The sequence below is a fragment of the Desmodus rotundus genome, chromosome 8 (genome assembly GCF_022682495.2).
Source record: "Desmodus rotundus isolate HL8 chromosome 8, HLdesRot8A.1, whole genome shotgun sequence".
NCBI lineage: Eukaryota > Metazoa > Chordata > Mammalia > Chiroptera > Phyllostomidae > Desmodus > Desmodus rotundus.
The window spans coordinates 2,058,782-2,075,789 of NC_071394.1; the positions used below are offsets into that span (position 1 = coordinate 2,058,782).

Sequence of the window (17,008 nt, forward strand, 5' to 3'; positions counted from 1 at the left end):
CAGGCCTGTGCCCTGACTGGGACTGAAACCAGCGACCCTTTGGTTCACAGTCCCGCACTCAGTCCACTGAGCCACCCCAGCTGGGGCCGAACAAAATTTCTTCTTAATAAATGTTCATGTTCCTGGTATTTCAGCCAAGGTTTGAATCCTAAATCCATGTTATACTGTTGGTGTGTATTCTGATTATTAGGACCATTTTGCAAAGGCTGGTTATTTCCCCAGTTGTCTGACTTTCTCATTTTATACTGTAGCTCCTGACTGTTCTCTCTCCATGTGCTTTTTGTACACTGTGACCTGGAGCAATTGTGAAAAGAAAGTTCTTTGGTTGTGTATTCATTTTGGTTACGTAGTCATTTCACTGTGAAACAACCAAGTCAGCCTTCTACTGCTTTAAAATGCATTTCCCATGCAGCTCAGTCCCTAGCCAACCCAAGCCCCAGAATCCCGGTGAGGCGCTGAGCTCCGAGCAGTCAGGTGGCCGAGGCTGTGCGCCCCTTTGCAATTCCGTGGGCAGCCACACACAAGCATGGTCTCAGAGAGGGCAGGGCGGGGGAGTCCGCTGAAGGTTCGGGGATTGTCAGCTCCAAGCACAGGTGTAGCACACTTCGTTTTGAAGGAATCAAACAGGATCTGAGCTCGGTTGTCATGAAGGTGCTTGAAGTTCAGCGGAAAAATTTGAAGGGACCCAGTGTGACTGGCGCCTGGGACCAGTCATCAGAGGCCTGCTGTCAGAAGGACGTCTGGACTGAGGCCATTCACTGCGGATGCCTGGACCTCCTGGTCTGAAGACAGACCCTGCCAAGCTTTGTCGTCTGCAGGGTTTAAGGCCACACTCGTCGTGAGATAAGCACCACAGGCACCGTTTCCCTGGGCGCCGGGCTCAGAGTCTGAGGCAGCCTCACGAATGGGAATCGGCCCTTGGTCCTGAGCGGGGCGCCCTAGAGCGCGGGCACCCTTGGGGGCTGCGGGGGCCCTGTGTAGGCAGGTGCGAGGCCTGCACGGCTGTGTGGCAGCAACGCCTCCGCCTCCAGTCAGTGGGCTCCCTCTCACTTCCCGCTCCCACCGCTCCCTGAGAGCACACCAGGGTTTGCGTCCCTACCCAGTGTGACCTCTCGCCCTTCTGGCAACCTCTGCACATCAGTGAAAGGAAAAGTAGTTCTTCCAAAGGAACAGAAGTCCCAAGGGTCACATATTTAAGCTTTTTATTTTGATACTAAAAATCTCAGCTAGCTGTAACTGTTGGATTCTTCAGTAGATAACAAGGAAAATTCACTTTGTAAAATTAATCTTCTAGCTTCCAAAGGAAAATTGCCTATTAAATGGATGGCTCCAGAGTCGATCAATTTTCGACGTTTTACCTCAGCTAGTGATGTGTGGATGTTTGGTGAGTATTTTGAAAGGTTTTGTGCTTCCCTAATGACGTTTCCCGCAGTCTGCTGAGTGAGCCGCTCCTGGCCTCCCCGGAGCACCAGGCGGTCGGCCTCCCCATCGTTAGACGCCCCCATCTGGGTGGTGCGGCACTAGGCCAGGGGCCGCACGCCCCAGCTTCCCGGTGTGGTCTCTGGGACACGCCCCTGCGCCCCCTTCTCTCACTCCCCTTCCCTCTCTCCCCTTTCCCGAAGCTGGAGCGCGCCTCTCTGCACCCTTCTCTCTCCTCTCTGCCACCCCACTCATCCCTCTCATGGGCGGCCTTCAGACAGCGGGCCCGCCCATCTGGCTCTATGAGAGCCTCACACCCGCGGGTCTGAGACTGGGCTTCACTCTGTGTCCTGGAATCCGCCCTCCCCCCGACTTGTCTCAAGGCTCCAGAGTTTGACCGTTCATTCTCTGTGACTATTCTTTGATGTCACCACCCTCCTCCTCCCGCTGTGGTCACTGCGACTCCTCCCAGATAACGTGTGAGGGGGGCTCTGTGCCCACACAGCCCAGGGCCCAGGCGCTAAATTCCCCACCCTTTTCCTCCACCCCTCCCCCAGTGGAAGTTCTGTGTGACTTCCAGTTGCCCCGAAATGTCCCTCTCCCTTGAAGCCTTGTGTGTAGCAGGGGTGGTGTCCCCACTAGAGAACCCCCTGTCTCTGCACTTCCTGCACTTTCTGACACAGGTCGTGTGAGTGGTCTTACCTGCGTCTTTGCTCTGCTAGCTTTTGAGCTGCTTCCAAGTAGTAGTGTGGTTTGTACACTTTCCTGTAAACGAAAGTGACTTCCTTTACGTCAGTGTGCTTGTTTCTTTCTGTTTACTTGCTGCTGATTTGCATAGCCATTTAGGGTCCTAACTGGTACAAGAGCAGGGAGGGGCTCTGCAGTGGACTGGGCCACAGCTGCTCCCAATCGGGTGCCCTGGAGCGCCGCCCCCCCGCCAGGCAGCTTCTGTCCCAAGGCCTCACCTGTCAGCTGTGCAACCTGGGGAGCAAGTCGCTCAGCCTCTCAAGGAAATTCCCTACTTCAGAGAGTCCGATGGCCTGTGCTCCCAGTTCAGTTCCCCGGGGATGGGGCTGGGAGGCAGATGGGGGGCAGGTGGCCCCTGGGCTGGCTGAGGCTGGTTTTCTGTGGCTGCCTGCCTGCAGGCCTGAGGGCCTTACTTGTTTCTGTTTCTGTTTCTGTCACTTTCTTGTCTGCATGAGTTAAAAGAGCTTTTGGGTAAGAGTTACTCCAAGAGATTTTGTTGGCAGCGTCTCCCCCTTTTTCAGTCACAGGAAATGATGGTGGGAGTTACAGTCAGTGGCGTCTGAGGTGGGACAGAGCTCAGTATTTAAGGGACGTGAGGTGTGTGGCCCAGGGGCGCCACGCACGCGCCACGCACGCTCCACGCAGGGTGCCCACAGTGTGTCACGGCCTCACCGAGCAGCTCCTAGCGTTGGGATTTCTGATGACGCTGCCATTTCCGCTGAGAGGAGCAGAACTAAAGCTTTGTTTTTGTCGTGCACGTTTTACTGGGAAATTACTGGACTTTGGTGATTTCCGGACCTGATTTGCACCACTGTGAGAATAGGCTGGCAGACACGGTGTTTTAGGAACGAAGATGCAGAAGGAAAGGCCCAGCTGTCGCCCAAGGGCGGCAGACCTGCCCTGCGCACTTTCAGGAGAGCAGAGGCGGGATTCGCTGGAGAGCCGGGAAGAGCATTTTAGAGGAACTCACTCGCACAGGGCCCTCTTGAGGAGGAGAGTCTGTGAAGAAGGAATGGGGGGGCGGCGAGTCAGGGAGGTCAGCACGGGCAAAGGCATGTGTTGTCTTTGTGGCTGGTTGGGGATCTCAGGGGCCAGGGTGGCGGTGCTGCCCGGCGAGAGCCCACCCCTATGCTGGGGCTCCCTGGTCACCCCTAGGGGTCGGTGTCCTCAGAGTTGCGTCTGGCTCTCTTGCTTGTCTTAGAGGTTAGTGTCCACACACTTTCGGACCAGCGACACTGGCAGTGTGTGTGGCCTGGGAAGGCGACGTGGAGACTTTCTGAGGTTGCTTGAGGAGTTTGTGCACCAGAAGTCCCTGACACGGTGACTAGTGAGTGGCTGAACCAGGGCACAGCACCTTTGTGCCCCTCGGCCAGGACAGGCAGGCCAGTGAGAGAGGGACAGCTTTCCAGGGACCCCGCATGTCCTGAGGGTGTAGGGCTCCCACTCAGGGCTTTTGTCCACAGGCCCCAGGCCAGCTGCTCCACTCACAGCAGTTTGGGCTGATGTGGGGGTGGGCCTGAGACTCACCCCCCTGCTTCCGGACTGTTCTCGGAGCCAGGAAGTATCCCTACAGCTGGCGGGCCACTTTCTAATCCAGGGCTTTCAGAGAGAAAAACCTCCTAGGAAATTACGGTTTCTCCTTTGCGTTACTGGCCCGTTACTCACGCGCACACGGCACTAAGTCAGCACTGCTGTCCTTACCAGAGCTCCCCGAAGCCACACTGCTTGGCTGACCGCCCAGACCCCGCTGGCGAAGCTTGCGCCGACTCGGAAGCGATGCCTGCTGAGTTCACTTGTTTGTTTTCATCCCGTTTCGCAGGTGTATGTATGTGGGAGATACTGATGCATGGTGTAAAGCCTTTTCAAGGAGTGAAGAACAATGATGTGATCGGGCGAATTGAGAATGGGGAAAGATTGCCAATGCCTCCAAATTGCCCTCCCACCCTCTACAGCCTTATGACGAAATGCTGGGCCTATGATCCCAGCAGGCGGCCCCGGTTCACTGAGCTCAAAGCTCAGCTCAGGTAGGAGTGGGGGGAGAGAGGGCCGGGCTGGGGCAAGCTTCTGCTGCTTCTCCCTGCAGTCACAGCCTCCAAAGTCATTTTGTCAGTGTGCCTGAGGCTGACCTGTTTGTTGGCAAACATCGTTTTTAACTTGATCCACACTTATTTATTACTTTGCAGGAGTCTTAAGTAGATTGTATCTTCAAATCTTAGCAAATTACAAATTATGATGCAGTCTCTCTCCCCTAACTTCTAACTGACTTAGCATGGAGTACAGGACCCGCCATCGTGCAGCCCCTACGCATCTGTCCCCCATCGTCCCACACAGCTCCTCTGCTCCGGCACTTGGCTGGGCCCTGCCTCACCCTGCCCAACTACCTGTGACCCTCCCAGTGCAGCGCCCCACCTCCCCTCTTGCTGTCTCCTCTCCCAGACAGGCCTTGCCCCACCTGTGGCCCCTCATGAACCCTGTTCGGTCTTTAGAATCCAGGTCGGATGTCACCTCCTGCAAGAAGCATCCCTACTGTACCCTACCTCCAAGGAGACAGCCACTCGGTGCCTTTTCAGAACTTCTGTTGTTCTAGTACGTCCGCACTGCTGCTCAGCTGCCTCTGAAAGGCTCCTGCGTCAGGCTGGACAGCTCTGTGCCCCAGAGGACACACACAGGGACTGCTGAGTGAACTGCGTCCCTCCCGCATCCTCACAGAGCCGGCCCTGCCCCAGCCCGGACAGTTTCCATGTGCTTGTCTTTGTCCCCAGCCAGACTCCAGCTCACGATGGGTCCCACCCTAGCTTCCTCACTTTGGTAGCCCTGGAGCTGAGGTCCAGGCACCTAACAGGTTCTCCGTAAACAGTTGTCTCACTGAGCTGAGTGAGAGTCGAGATTAAAACAAGGTATTTTAACGCACATGCATAGGGAGCTTCGTCATAAAACCAGCCCGTGCCAGGGTTACAGGGTGCCTCGTCGCCTGCTTTGATACAGGAGGCTTCCCTGATGTTATGGGAGATTGTTTTTTATTGTAGTTAGTCTTTTTTCATAAAGTTTGCCAACTCTCAGGGTCCAGAAGACCCTGAGCTCACACGGTCCCACCTGTCACCAGGGCTCGAGCTCTCTCTCAGCTCCCCCTCGTCTCACCTCCTCTCCGGTAACTCAGCCTGCTAGACAGGTCCCCTCAGAGGGGACTGTTTGAAGGAGCGATTACGGCCGATGGGTGGAAATGGGAGATCCATCCCATTTGGGTGGGGTCTGTCCAGTTGGGAGATTCATCGTCTGCTGAGTGCCTACTTTTCTAAGCTAGGTTCTCAACAGAGAACAAAGCACAGTCCTGCCCCAAGTGTAAGGCAGGTAGTCCCACCGTGTAGCCCACGAGGCCTGCTGTCCGAGCTTCTGGCTCTCCTGTGCGGGTGGTCCCCTCCAGGGTGCAGAGCCCACCTCTGCCCTGGCTGTCGAGTACTCATCTTCAGTGTCTCCAGGCAGCTGTTCCGAGCTCACTTCCTCCTGCCCTGCCCCCGGCCCCACGTTCTTCAGGGTCAGTTCTCTCTCCGCTCATACATGCTTCTGTTCCTCCCAATCCTCCTCACCATCCGACAGAGTCCGTCCTTCCAGTCCTCCCTGACATGTGGTCTCCTGACCTTCTGTCCCCACCCCCTCGCTCCTGGCAGTGACCTGACCTCCTCTCTGTGCCCCCTTCCTCTCTGTCCCCTCCTAGGTCCCGGAAGTTCCCCAGGGCTTTGCTTCCCCCGCCAACTGCCTTTGGCCACCGTGCCGTGCCTTTCTCACAGCTGCTGCATCCACCATTAAAATTGCCACCTGCTATCCTGTCCGTCCTGGAGCAAAGCTGTCCCTTTCTTCTCTCGGGCCCTCCCCCTGCAGGGGACGGGGGCGCCTCGTGTTCATGTCCATCCTGGGGTCACGGATGCTTCCTCACCCGCCCCGCCAGCTCACTGCTGGAGCCCCCTTGCTGCACAGTGTCCAGCCCTGTGCCTCCCACCCACTCGGGACTCCCGTCTGCTGGGCAGGACTCAGTCGTCCATCTTCTGAAACCCCGCTGTGGGACATGACCCCCTGCTCAGAACAGCTTCTGGGGGTGCCTGGAGCTCCCTGTGAGGTGGGGGCTTCCACAGCAACATTCAGGGCTTCTTTTGTCAGGGCCGAGGCCTCTTCTGTCCTGTATGCACGTGGTGGCTGAGCCAGCCCTGCCTCCCGGCCTGGCCCGCCTCCTCCATACCCCGTGAGACCCTGCCAGTCCTCCTGGACCCTCCCCGTCCTCCTGGACCCTCCCTGTGCTGGCACCCCTGACTTCCCACTCACTCACCTCCGCCCTCGGGGTCTGCAGAGCACTCATCCTTCTTGTCACGTTACCCCACGCTGCCACACTGGCTGCATCTGTGCTCAGCTCCCTGAAGGCTGAGTGCTGCGATGGCTGAGCCTGGTGCTGGTCACGGGGCAGGATGACGAGAACACCTTTCCTGCCCTCGAGGAGCTCACAGTCTAGTATGTCTCAGCCCCTACTAGACTGAAGCTCCTTGAGGACAGGGATCGTCCTACTCTCCTTGGTGCCGCCCGCGCCCCGGCCAGGAGCCTGGGCCAGGGAGGGCTGGGACAGCCCCCCGAGCTCACGGCTCGGCGCGTGCAGGCTGATGTTAGCGTTATCTTGAAGATCCATTCCTACATGAGTTCCAAAAACTCTCCAAGATGAATCTTTAGAACTAAGTATGGTTCTTTTCATACACACACGTAAATATAAATGTAATGTGCCTACACTGTAATTTATGGACATCTTCCTGTGCAAAATTAGCACAGGCCGTTGAGAATTAATGTGTTCTGTGTTGTTCGAGTCAGAAATGAAGCGTAACTACATTTGAACATGTATGATATTGCTAACCAAACAGGCCAATAAAATTTATAACGTAGTAGCTTGCTTGGTCACTTATATGTAAGTGTATCATAATAATTGGGTAGGTTCTTTTACTGAGTTTTTCATATGTTTTATTATATCTAAGATACTAACAAGTAGTAACTTTTGGAAAGTCCTTACCTCAGGGCAGCTGGAGATGTTCCCCAAGCCCCACCCTCCTTGTCCGCTTTCAGTGGAAACAGGCACGCAGGGCAGGCTTCTGTAGGAAAGTCCTTACCTCAGGGCAGCTGGAGGTGTTCCCCAAGCCCCACCCTCCTTGTCCGCTTTCAGTGGAAACAGGCACGCAGGGCAGGCTTCTGCAGGGCTCCTCCTGCCTCTGGGTTGTGCCTGTGCCTTCACTCTCAGCTGAGGAAGCGGCTCAGGATGAGTCTTGTTGGGCGAGCTCACCAGGTCCCCGGTCGCACTCTCAGGGTGGGGTCCCGTGACTCAGCGTCTGCCCTCCTTCCGCCCTCCTTCTCACTCGTGGGCGTGAGCGCGTGCAGACGGCAGAACGAGGCAGGCCTGCAGGCAGCCTCGTGTCCAGTGTGCGAACTTCCTTAGCGGGAAGCTGCACCGCGATGGGCAGCGAACACCTCTCTGGGCGCGCGCTCTCGCAGCTCTGTGCCGTGTGACTGGCGGCCGCTGAGTGCACTGGCCATCTTTGGAATGGAAAGGCGATTTAGTCACCGATAAACGCAGTTACGTTTTTGGTAGCTACCCCGCCGAGGCAGACAGCTGTAGCGCTAGCCCTCCGGGTGGTCGCGCTCCCCAGCGCTGTTGCCAGGGTGCGGGTGGGCCGTGGGACCTGCGCTGCTGTGAAAACGCGGTGGGTCATGTCTCAGTTTAGGGAGGCACGTTAAGTTCCTGTGTCGCTTCTTAAATCCTTTTCAGACAAATGAAGACAATCAGCAAATTAAACGGTCAATGTAAAAGTTTTATGCCAGGGTTTTTGTATTTTTTGTTCTTTCTAATGAAGACGTGAACATACAAATGTGCGAAGGGCTAGACAGCTCACTGGATTGTCACAACCTGGGCGCACCCGTGTCACCAGCGGTCAGGATGAGCAAACGATGCTGCCAGGCCCAGATGCCCCCATAGCCCCCCAGGGCCCAGGCTCAGCTCTCGAGTGGTGGCCCTGCTGTCTCTGTGCTCCCCGTCAGTGTCCTTCAGCACCGACGTCCCTGCTGGGGGTGATGCTGCTCAGCATGTCACTGGGGACAACCCCAGCCCACAGGTGGTGGGGACTGGGGTACTTTCCAGTCTGGGGTGTTGGGACTCGCGTGTGAGCACGGTAGTGAGAGCGTCTGGCAGGTACGCATCCCCGAGTCAGCCGTGCACAATTCTTCAGCAAACGGCACCAGTGTGGGTGTGCCAGGGAGCTCCGAGCAGGGAGTGAGCGCTCTCGTTCCCCAGCCACGGCTCTATTCAGCCTTTGGCGTTACCCCTTGATTCCCAGCCCGCCATTTTCCCGTAGGAAGGTTAGGTCAGGGGATGTAAGTGGTGTGTGCACAAGTTACCCAAACTTGTCTATTCTAAAGAACACTGGCCTCGTTAAGTACCGCCCTGGAGGGCAGTCCGTGGTTCTGAGTGGGTCTGCTGTCACTGAGCCCTTGGGAAGGCCTTCAGAACCAGCACCAAGCTCGCTAGTGCGAGCCTCCGTGCACTCCCGGGAGCTGACTAGTTGTCACGTTTGAACAGCGTTTGTGGAGCGCTTCCACAGCCAGGCACGGTGCCGCACATCTTCCCATGTGGCTTCCTCCCGGCCCACTTTGCGGACATGGAGGCTGGGAGGGTCGGCTGCAGACCTGAGCTCAGGGCCCGAGCTGCCGGCTCTCTTGCTCTGCCCCACAGTGGAGACGTGGCTGAAATCATCAAGTGCTCCGTCTTAATGACAGGACCGGGGACAGTTTGTTATTTTCTTCAGTTCAGAGAGAAAAGGGCCCTCACTGGTGTGGCTCAGTGGATTGAGCACCGGCCTGAGGACCGAAGAGCACGGGTTTGGTTCCCAGTCAGGGCACATGCTGAGTTGTTGGCCGTGTGCCCGGCTGGGGGCGTGTGAGAGGCAGCCAGTCACTGTATCTCTCACACACTGACGTTTCTCTCCCTTTCTCCCTCCCTTCCTGTCTCTAAAATAAGTAAATAAATAAAGCATTGAAAAAGAGAGAGAGAAAGGAAGAAGACATACTTGACAAGGAATTCCTGTGGCTGGACATTTGTTTGAGCGTCCACCCAAGAAGGTCCCCCCAAAGCCGGGCAGCGCTGCTGGCGTGTGCATGGGGCCCCGCCCGAGGGCTTGCTGGGGACACAGTCTCTGTGTACTCGGAATCCAGTTTTGTTGTCGCATCCCGAGTGTGTTGTGGTTTGCTGCTCTGTCCCTCTGGCATTCCAGATAGGGAGGGGGCAGTTCTGGAAGTTATTGAAGAGGTTGAGTCTCTCAAGGAGACTGGAGGCAAGCTGGCAGCAAGCTACGCCTGTGTGCAGCTGGTCTGCCGTTACTTGCTGTGGGTGCACCCCATGTACACGACACATAGCCTTGTCTGCAGTTTGGGGGTGAGGGAGGGTGTATTTGTCGTTTTAACTTCATGTTGTCATGTTTGCTTCTTAATTGTCTCACACAGAGCTGGCCTTGGAGAGGTCTGTTTGGTAAGGGCTGTCACCTGGAGCTGCTACAGCCACAAATTGATACAATTTTTTCATATTCCATCTTAGTGTGGTGGTACCCCAGTGAAGTTACACAGCACCTCGGAGCACACCTGTACTTCAGTGGAGCTGTGAGGCTGCCGGCTTGGGCCAGCTGCACCTTCGGAGGGAATAGTGTGTGTGTGCCCCTGCACCAGGGCAAGTGCACAGCACACTCAAGTGTGGGGACTCCAAGCCAGTGTCTGGGGCTCTGTGCATTGCTGTGCTCAGGTTCTCGTTTCAAAGGCTCTGTGGCCTTGGCCCAGTGGCATAGCCTCCTTGGAAGGGCAGCGTCCCACGCCCCAACTCCGTCCCACTGCCAGGACTGCATGACACCCTCTGCCACCCGGTGTGCGCAGCTCTGTGGGCGCACACTGAGAGCTGCGCTGGTGGCAGCAGTGATGACCAAGCTTCTCCCAGAGGGCCAGAGGGACCCAGGGAATTACCAGTTACCGTTTTCAGAAATCTCACTGTTTGAATTTAATGGTGCTAGCTGTTGTTCCCCAGATGCCAGAATACAAAGCACATCTTTTAGACATTTTATAGAGCTCTTATGGAGACATGGATTTAAAATGTTTCATATGTCAACAGCATCTTATGCAAGTTTTTAAAAATCCTTTTTCACGCTTTATTTATTGTGAAATATGAACTCTGAAATAAAGGCTTCAGGCCTGGTTAGTGACGTGAGGTTATTTGTACTTCTTCGCCATTTGTCTTTTTTAAGTGGTTTTGAGTTTGCTTCCAAAGTTCCTTTCAAAGGTGGAGCATGGACCTGTCCTCAGTTGTCCTGGCAGCGTTTCCCTTCTCGCCACTGTCCTGTCGGGTCGGTAACATCCACACGAGCAGTCTCCCTTTTCCCGGAGCGCATCTTAAAACGCTCACACCACCTGAACTTCGAGGCTGCTGTTTTTGTTTTTGGTCCTTTGCCTTGCCAGTAATAAAAAGTAGACAGCAGGTCCAAATTTAATAGGAATTCAGTGTGAAGTTTAAATTGTGTCTTGTCTGAGGCTAGGTCTCCCTCGCTGGTTTTGGCCACAGGCTGAAGCTCTGTGTGTGCAGCTCCTGTAGCTACACCTCTGTGACTCGGTCTTGTGTGAAGCCAGCACGTTTGCAGTGGGATCGAACTTGCGTTTCATAAACAGCAGCCCTTTATGCTTGGGTGGCTTCACAGAGCGTTTTCCCACGCATCGCCTCGTTTGCCCTTTTCTCTTGCAGAGCCCAAGGCTCCGAAAGCCCTGTGATTGCCCCGGATCGTGCAGCTGGCAGTGCGGACCCCAGACCTGGGATCTGGCCCCTTCTAGCTGCAGGGCCCCCGCCTGCCCTCCCTGCTGTGCTTCACTCACCCGCTCCCTCGGCTCACTCCACTATGGCACCTACCTTCCCTCTTTACAGTCTGCGCTGCCCCCAGAACCCCCAGTGATGTCCTCAGCCTGTGCCAGCGGCTCCTATAATCCTCCCCTTCCGTTTTGTCTGTTACCATTTTTATGATCTCTCTGGTTTTCACTCCAGTTGTTCTTCATTCCTCTTTGCTGACCTTTGTCTTCAGGGTCATCATCCCTGGAGGCATCAGGGAAGAGTGGAGCAGACAGGAACATCTCCCTTCTCCCTGGACAGTGGAGGACCGGCGGTCTCAGTGGTCCCTGCCCCCTTCAGCACACAGTGGGACAGAGAAGTGTGCCTGGTGGTGGGAACTGGTGGGGGCGGGGGGACGAGTGCTGGCTCCGGGTCCCTTACAAACCCTCGAGCACCTACAGCCTCAAGGGGCGGGGGCGGGGGTGGGGGGACCAGGGGCCCTGGGCTCACACCACCCGCTTTGGGCTTGGGCTTGAAGCTCCCAGCTTCCTTCCACACCTGTCTCTCATAACCCTGCACTTTCCCTGCATTTCTGTGGTTGGCCTTGGGCTTACAGCATCCCCGTGCAGCTTTTCAGTCTACTTCACTTAGGTGTAGCCTGCACCTCCAGCCCTTCGTGCCCTCAGTGGTGTGGGTTGCATCCCTGTGTGTCAGTGATGTGTTTTGTTTCCAGTAGTGTTTTAGGGACAGTAGGGGGATCTTTCGTAGCTAACCCCATGCAGCACTCCAGTCTTTCCTAAAGACCGGTCTCCGTCTGCCTTCCCGGTACCAGAGGCCTTCCTCAGCTCCTCCTGTGAGCCGGGTGTGGTGCGGTGAGCCCACCCGGTGTTTTCAGTGGGAAAGGAATTGTGCCAGATTTCACTGGATCTGCAGATTCCAAGGTGATGATGGGGGGTTCCTCTCCGTACTTAAATGGTCCTTGTACTAGCCTCTGACCCCTGTTACTTCGTTCAAGAAGGCACTGGCCTTTCATGTCATTGTTTCTCTGTATGCAGTCCGCATTTTTTTGGCTGCCACGATTTTCTCTTTTGCTTCAGATTTCTGCAGTTTAAGATGTGCTTAGGTGTGGTTTTATTTGTATTAATCATACTTGAACCTCTTTTCATAGTATTTTTTATTGTTTTAAAAAATATTTTATTTCTTTTTAGAGAGAGGGGAAGGGAGGGAGAAAGAGAGGGAGAGAAACATCAATGTGTGGTTGCCTCTCACATGGCCCCAACTGGGGACCTGGGCTGCAACCCAGGGCTGTGCCCTGACTGGGAATTGAACCAGTGACTCTTTGGTTTGCAGACCAGCGCTCAGTCCACTGAGCCACACCAGCCAGGGCAGGTTCACTGAACCTCTTGAATCTGTAAATATGTTTTTGACCTATATATATGTTTAGGTATTTTTTTCCTGCTCGATTTTCTCTCTTCTAAAACTTCGGTTCCTTGTATGTTAAGCCTTTTGATTGAGCTCTTCAGGGTTATCTTCAAGTCTCCTGGCTTTTCTGTCATCTCCACGCTGCCAGCTATTCAATCCCATAGAGCAGGGCTGTCCAGCTCATTTTCACCAGGGCCACAGCAGCCTCACAGTTGCCTTCAAAGGGCTGAGTGTAATTGTAGGCCTGCATAGATGTGAGATAGTGAGAGCTCGGCGCTGCTGGATAGAACGAGGTGCCGGGCGGGTGGAATGAGGCGGCGGGCTGGATTTGGCCCGTGGGCCTGGTGTGTGCCTGGTGTGTGCCTCTGTGCTGTAGAGATTCAGTTTCAGATGTTGTGGGTTTTATTGGGCTCCTTTTTACAGTTTCTATTTCATTGCTGACATTTTTTATCCTTTCACTAATTACAAACAATTTTTTCCTTATTTTCTTAAACATAGCAACTCTTTAAAACCCTTGCCTGCTAATTCCAACTCCTGAGTCACCTTCGGAGTCAGCCACCTTTAGACTTTTTCCCCTCTTGAGAGTGGATCACGTTTTCATGCCTTTTTTTTTTTAATAGAGTAATTTTAGATCATCCTGGACATTGTGACCCTGGATTCAGTTATATTCCACTAAAGAGTGGTTGGCTGGCTGTTTGGCTGGCTGGTTGAATTTAGCAGGTAGTTGGTTCACTTGGCTGGTCTCATATGGCAAACACTCTCTCCATGCGGTGGGCAACATCATGGTTCAGATCAGCTCTGTTCGCCTGAGCTGGGCTTCTTGGAACCTGACTTCTATGTGCCTGCCTCCGGGTCAGCTGGTGATTTGGGCAGAATTTATACTTGGATTGGAGGAACCCTGTCTTCGTCTCTCTTGTTCCTGGGTGGGTGTCCCCCCTCATTTCCCACTACTTGTGGTGACTCACACATAGGTGCTAGTTCTTCAAACCAGCGAGACTGGGGCCTGCTGCTGCCTGCTGGCCATCAGGATGTGCCCCCCCATGCCATTGCCCTCTTCTAGTCTCAGCACCCCCAGACTCAGGCTGCTGTGGGCGGCTCTCCAGCCCTCGCAGAGCCGTTTCCTGGGCCCACAGTTGCTGCCTGCAGGAGGTGGTCACGTAGGAGCTACTTGAAGCAGAAATACAAAGAGGTCACCATCTGAAAGTAAGATTTTAGTAGAAATTGCTTTTTTAATAATTTTAATGACGTGCACTATTTCCCACAGTCTCAGATGCGTGGTGAGCAAAGGGGGAAGTGGTTTTGGCGTGTTTATGACACTGAGTGCTCAGCCCGCTCAGCCAGGTGGTCGCAGGAGGCGGCAGGGGTGCGCCCTGTCACATGGCTGTGGCCCTGAGCACTGGGCAGCCAGTTCCACACACCTCCAGTCCCCGCCTTGTTCTCTGCACGGACCCGGTTTCTGTGCTGTTGTTGAAAGGTCACTCCCATTCCTTTGTGGTGAGGCAATGCTGGGTAATCGTGAGAGATCATGTTTCAAAACTGAGATTCCCATGAACTTGCCAAAACAAGCCCTTTCCCTCCTGGCTTTTTTCCCTTCCAATTCCTTTCTGTTTCTCTGGATGTTTTCCAGGTGAGCCCAACTAGCTATGGACCAGACCGATTTTTAGGTCCAAAGCAAATGTTGTGATGTCACCATAAAATTATGATGAAGGTATCAAAGTCCAGTCTTTCCAAAAATTTTCCAAGCGTTATATTTAAAAGAAAAAGTGTGTTTTAGTTTCAAAAAAAAAGAATAGCAGTATAGTTACTCTCAGGAAAGTCACTGCAGAAGTGATGTAGGTGGAGACCTTGTCTTTTCCAGCAGTGCGTACGGCAGTTGAGAGTGCAGAGCTCACTCTCGTTTGCTTGAGTGTCCTGTCCCCTCACACGCTTTGTTCCCCGTCCGACCCAGGGTAGGACAACGGCGTCCTCACAGACAAGTGGGGGCACGAGGTGAGCCAGGCCAGACTGCCGCAGTCACGCCCCTCACCGAGCCCTGCCCCTGGGACCCTCGTGGCCCTTCTCCCCTCTGACCTCCGCCTGAGCTGGAGGCTCGTTTTCCTATCCAAGCTCGGTCCTGGGAACAAGGGACCTGTGAGATCACTGTGTTGCTCTCCATGAAAACACCTTACAAGTGGGATTACATTGTGTTGCTCCAGAATGTAAATTCAACATGGCCACGCCACTCGCTCGCCAGGCTGCGAGCCGGGGTTTCCCAGGAAGGGCTGCCCGCAGACCAAGGGAGAACGTTAGAGCAGCCTTAGGGCTTTGTATGCTCTTTCACCCTGAGTTGACTTCTCGGATGACTTCTTCTGTTAAAGCTAGGGAAATGAAAAATAAAACCGACAGTAAATGAAGTGCTCCCTTCTCCTCGTCACGGTTCCCTTCCTGGACAGGCCCCGTGCACCCACAAGGACGAGGCTGTCGTGTGTCCTGGTGTTTGCTAGTGAGGACTCAGCGCTTGCTGCTCCATCTGCCTGCGGGTCTGGGACTGAGAAGTGCCATCCCGAGAAGAGCAGGGGCTCCTTGCCAGGCCACACTAGGCAGCCCAGAGCTTCAAATGGAATGTATTGCTGCTAAAAATATTGTGGTTTGGGAAAGTATGTTTAAATCTGACCTCCTTGACACTCTGCACATTCTAGTTTATTGCTCTGAGGTCTCCAGCAGCTGGAAAGAGAACAGTTCGGAAATGTGTCCGTCCCTTACTCAGTCGATGGAGTAGGCTTCCCGTTGTGAACAGGGACGACAGGCTTTGAGTTCGTTGTGTTCCTGACCACTCTGAGCAGCGAGTTACGGTTTCTTGGAAGCATCTTGCCGTGTTATTTTTGGTGTGAGAATGGCATGCTGAGATGGAAGGAACTCGATCCCTGGTTATCACTGCGTTCTTTGGGGTTCTTTGGGGCCTGTTCAGTAGAGGAAGTGTCGAAGTGCCTGTATGCAGATGCCACGCAGATGCCACACAGCTGACGAGAGCAGTAGGGCCAAGGGTGGCGTGCGGGGAAGCCAAGCGTCCACACAGGTTGGGGTGGACGAGGGGGGCGGATATGCAGGAGTGGACAGCAGTGCAGGACCAGGGCCCAGGGGAAAGCCCAGCAGCGGCCCAGCCCCTCACATGCCCTCTGTGGAGGGTCTTGTGGAGCACAGTGACCTTGAGGCCAAGGTAGACCCCTTTGCAAGACAACCCATGAGCGCTGCATTGCCCCGGGGGGGCCTGTTCACAGAGGAGGCCCTGCCGCCTTAGAGTGTGCCGTGTGGGGCTCAGTCGCGGCTTGCCTGGGTGCTCGCTGTTTGCAGGGGGGCATGAGAGGGCTTTTTCACTTGACTTTTGTCCCCTTGACTTTTGTGGACGTCTCAGTGGTTTTAGACTGCAGTGTTTGGGAACTCTGGCTTAGGTTCCGCTCTTTATTTTGGTGGTCAGGTGTTGAGAGAGGGCCCTGAAAAGTCCAGACCAGGGCCAGCTCCTGCAGGGCTGGCTCCCAGGCTGGACTCCGCTCATGGCTGGAGGGGACAGGCCAGGTCCATGGGCAGTGGACCTTCTCGCTGATTGCAGGGTAGTCATAGGCTCACCATCAGGAGTTATGCAACTCAGGCTGGGGGTGGGGGGGTGCGCTGTGCTGTCCCTGCCTGTGCGGGTGGCTGGCAAGTAGCCGCCTCAGCCTAGCGTCAAGCAAGCAGACATTCCCAAGCACCCCAACAAGAGCTGCAGCTGGCCCGGGCCCAGGGGCTGGCAGCGCTGGCAGCGCGGGTGCCTCGCCCTCGGGAGGGGGGTGTGGGGGATGCACTGCGTTCTTAGGTGCCATTGAGAGTCCTGAGTTGTTTCTCATCACGATCGTCTCACTGGAGCATGAAGAAAACCCCACTCCTGTTTTGGGGAGGGGCGCTATCTTTCACTAAGACGGGAAGCTTCCCCTTTCCTTTAAAAAAAGAAAGAGGCCTGAATCTCCAGAGCTGGTTTGCTGACTCAGCGCGGTTGTGAAGTGAGTTCAGCGACTGTCGTCTCCCGGCCCAGCCGTCCTGTGGCTGTGGGAGCTGGGCTGTGGGAGCGCTCGCCCTGGCCTCTGGTCAGGCAGGCACATCTGCTGGAAACAGCCGAGCACATTCCCAGATTAGAACGGGTGCGCTGCCGCTGACCTCACTCCCATGAGTAATTCTGGGTGGTTATTCATTGGGCTCCGCCAGGAGGCTCAGCACTGGACGGGCTTCCTCCTCAGAGCTCAGACTGCAGGCGTGTGGGAAGGAGCCGGCTGCCCCAGTGGGACAGAGTGTCCAGGCCCTGCTGCCGCTGAGTCTGGGGTCCGAGCGCCGTGGGAGTGAGCAGAGGCTAGCTGGGCGGCCTTCGGGGTAGTTTCTGGGTGGCTGACAGCCAGGCCCGGGACGCCGCCCAGCTGGCACGGAGGCGTGTGGGGTGCAGCAGCCCCTGAGTAGTCGAGCGGTGGTAAGTGGAGCGCTGCTGCCCACGAGCTGCCGCTGGAAGCAGCCAGGGCATCCAGAGACAGAGTGGGTACTGCTGCA

The 17,008-nt window shown here is 55.2% G+C and overlaps 1 protein-coding gene across 11 annotated transcripts in view; it reads left to right on the forward strand.

The window, feature by feature from the left end:
* PTK2 (protein tyrosine kinase 2) overlaps positions 1-17,008 on the forward strand; it is a 154,672-nt gene that overhangs the window by 111,526 nt on the left and 26,138 nt on the right. For all 11 annotated transcript variants that reach the window (XR_008427515.2, XM_053930016.1, XM_053930017.1 and 8 more), the window contains 2 exons: positions 1,295-1,384; positions 3,986-4,190. Coding sequence is in view for 10 of the 11 variants with exons in the window: in XM_053930016.1 (XP_053785991.1) it covers positions 1,295-1,384; positions 3,986-4,190 (295 nt within the window). In the remaining variant the exon portion in view is untranslated. The remainder of the gene's footprint in view (positions 1-1,294; positions 1,385-3,985; positions 4,191-17,008) is intronic.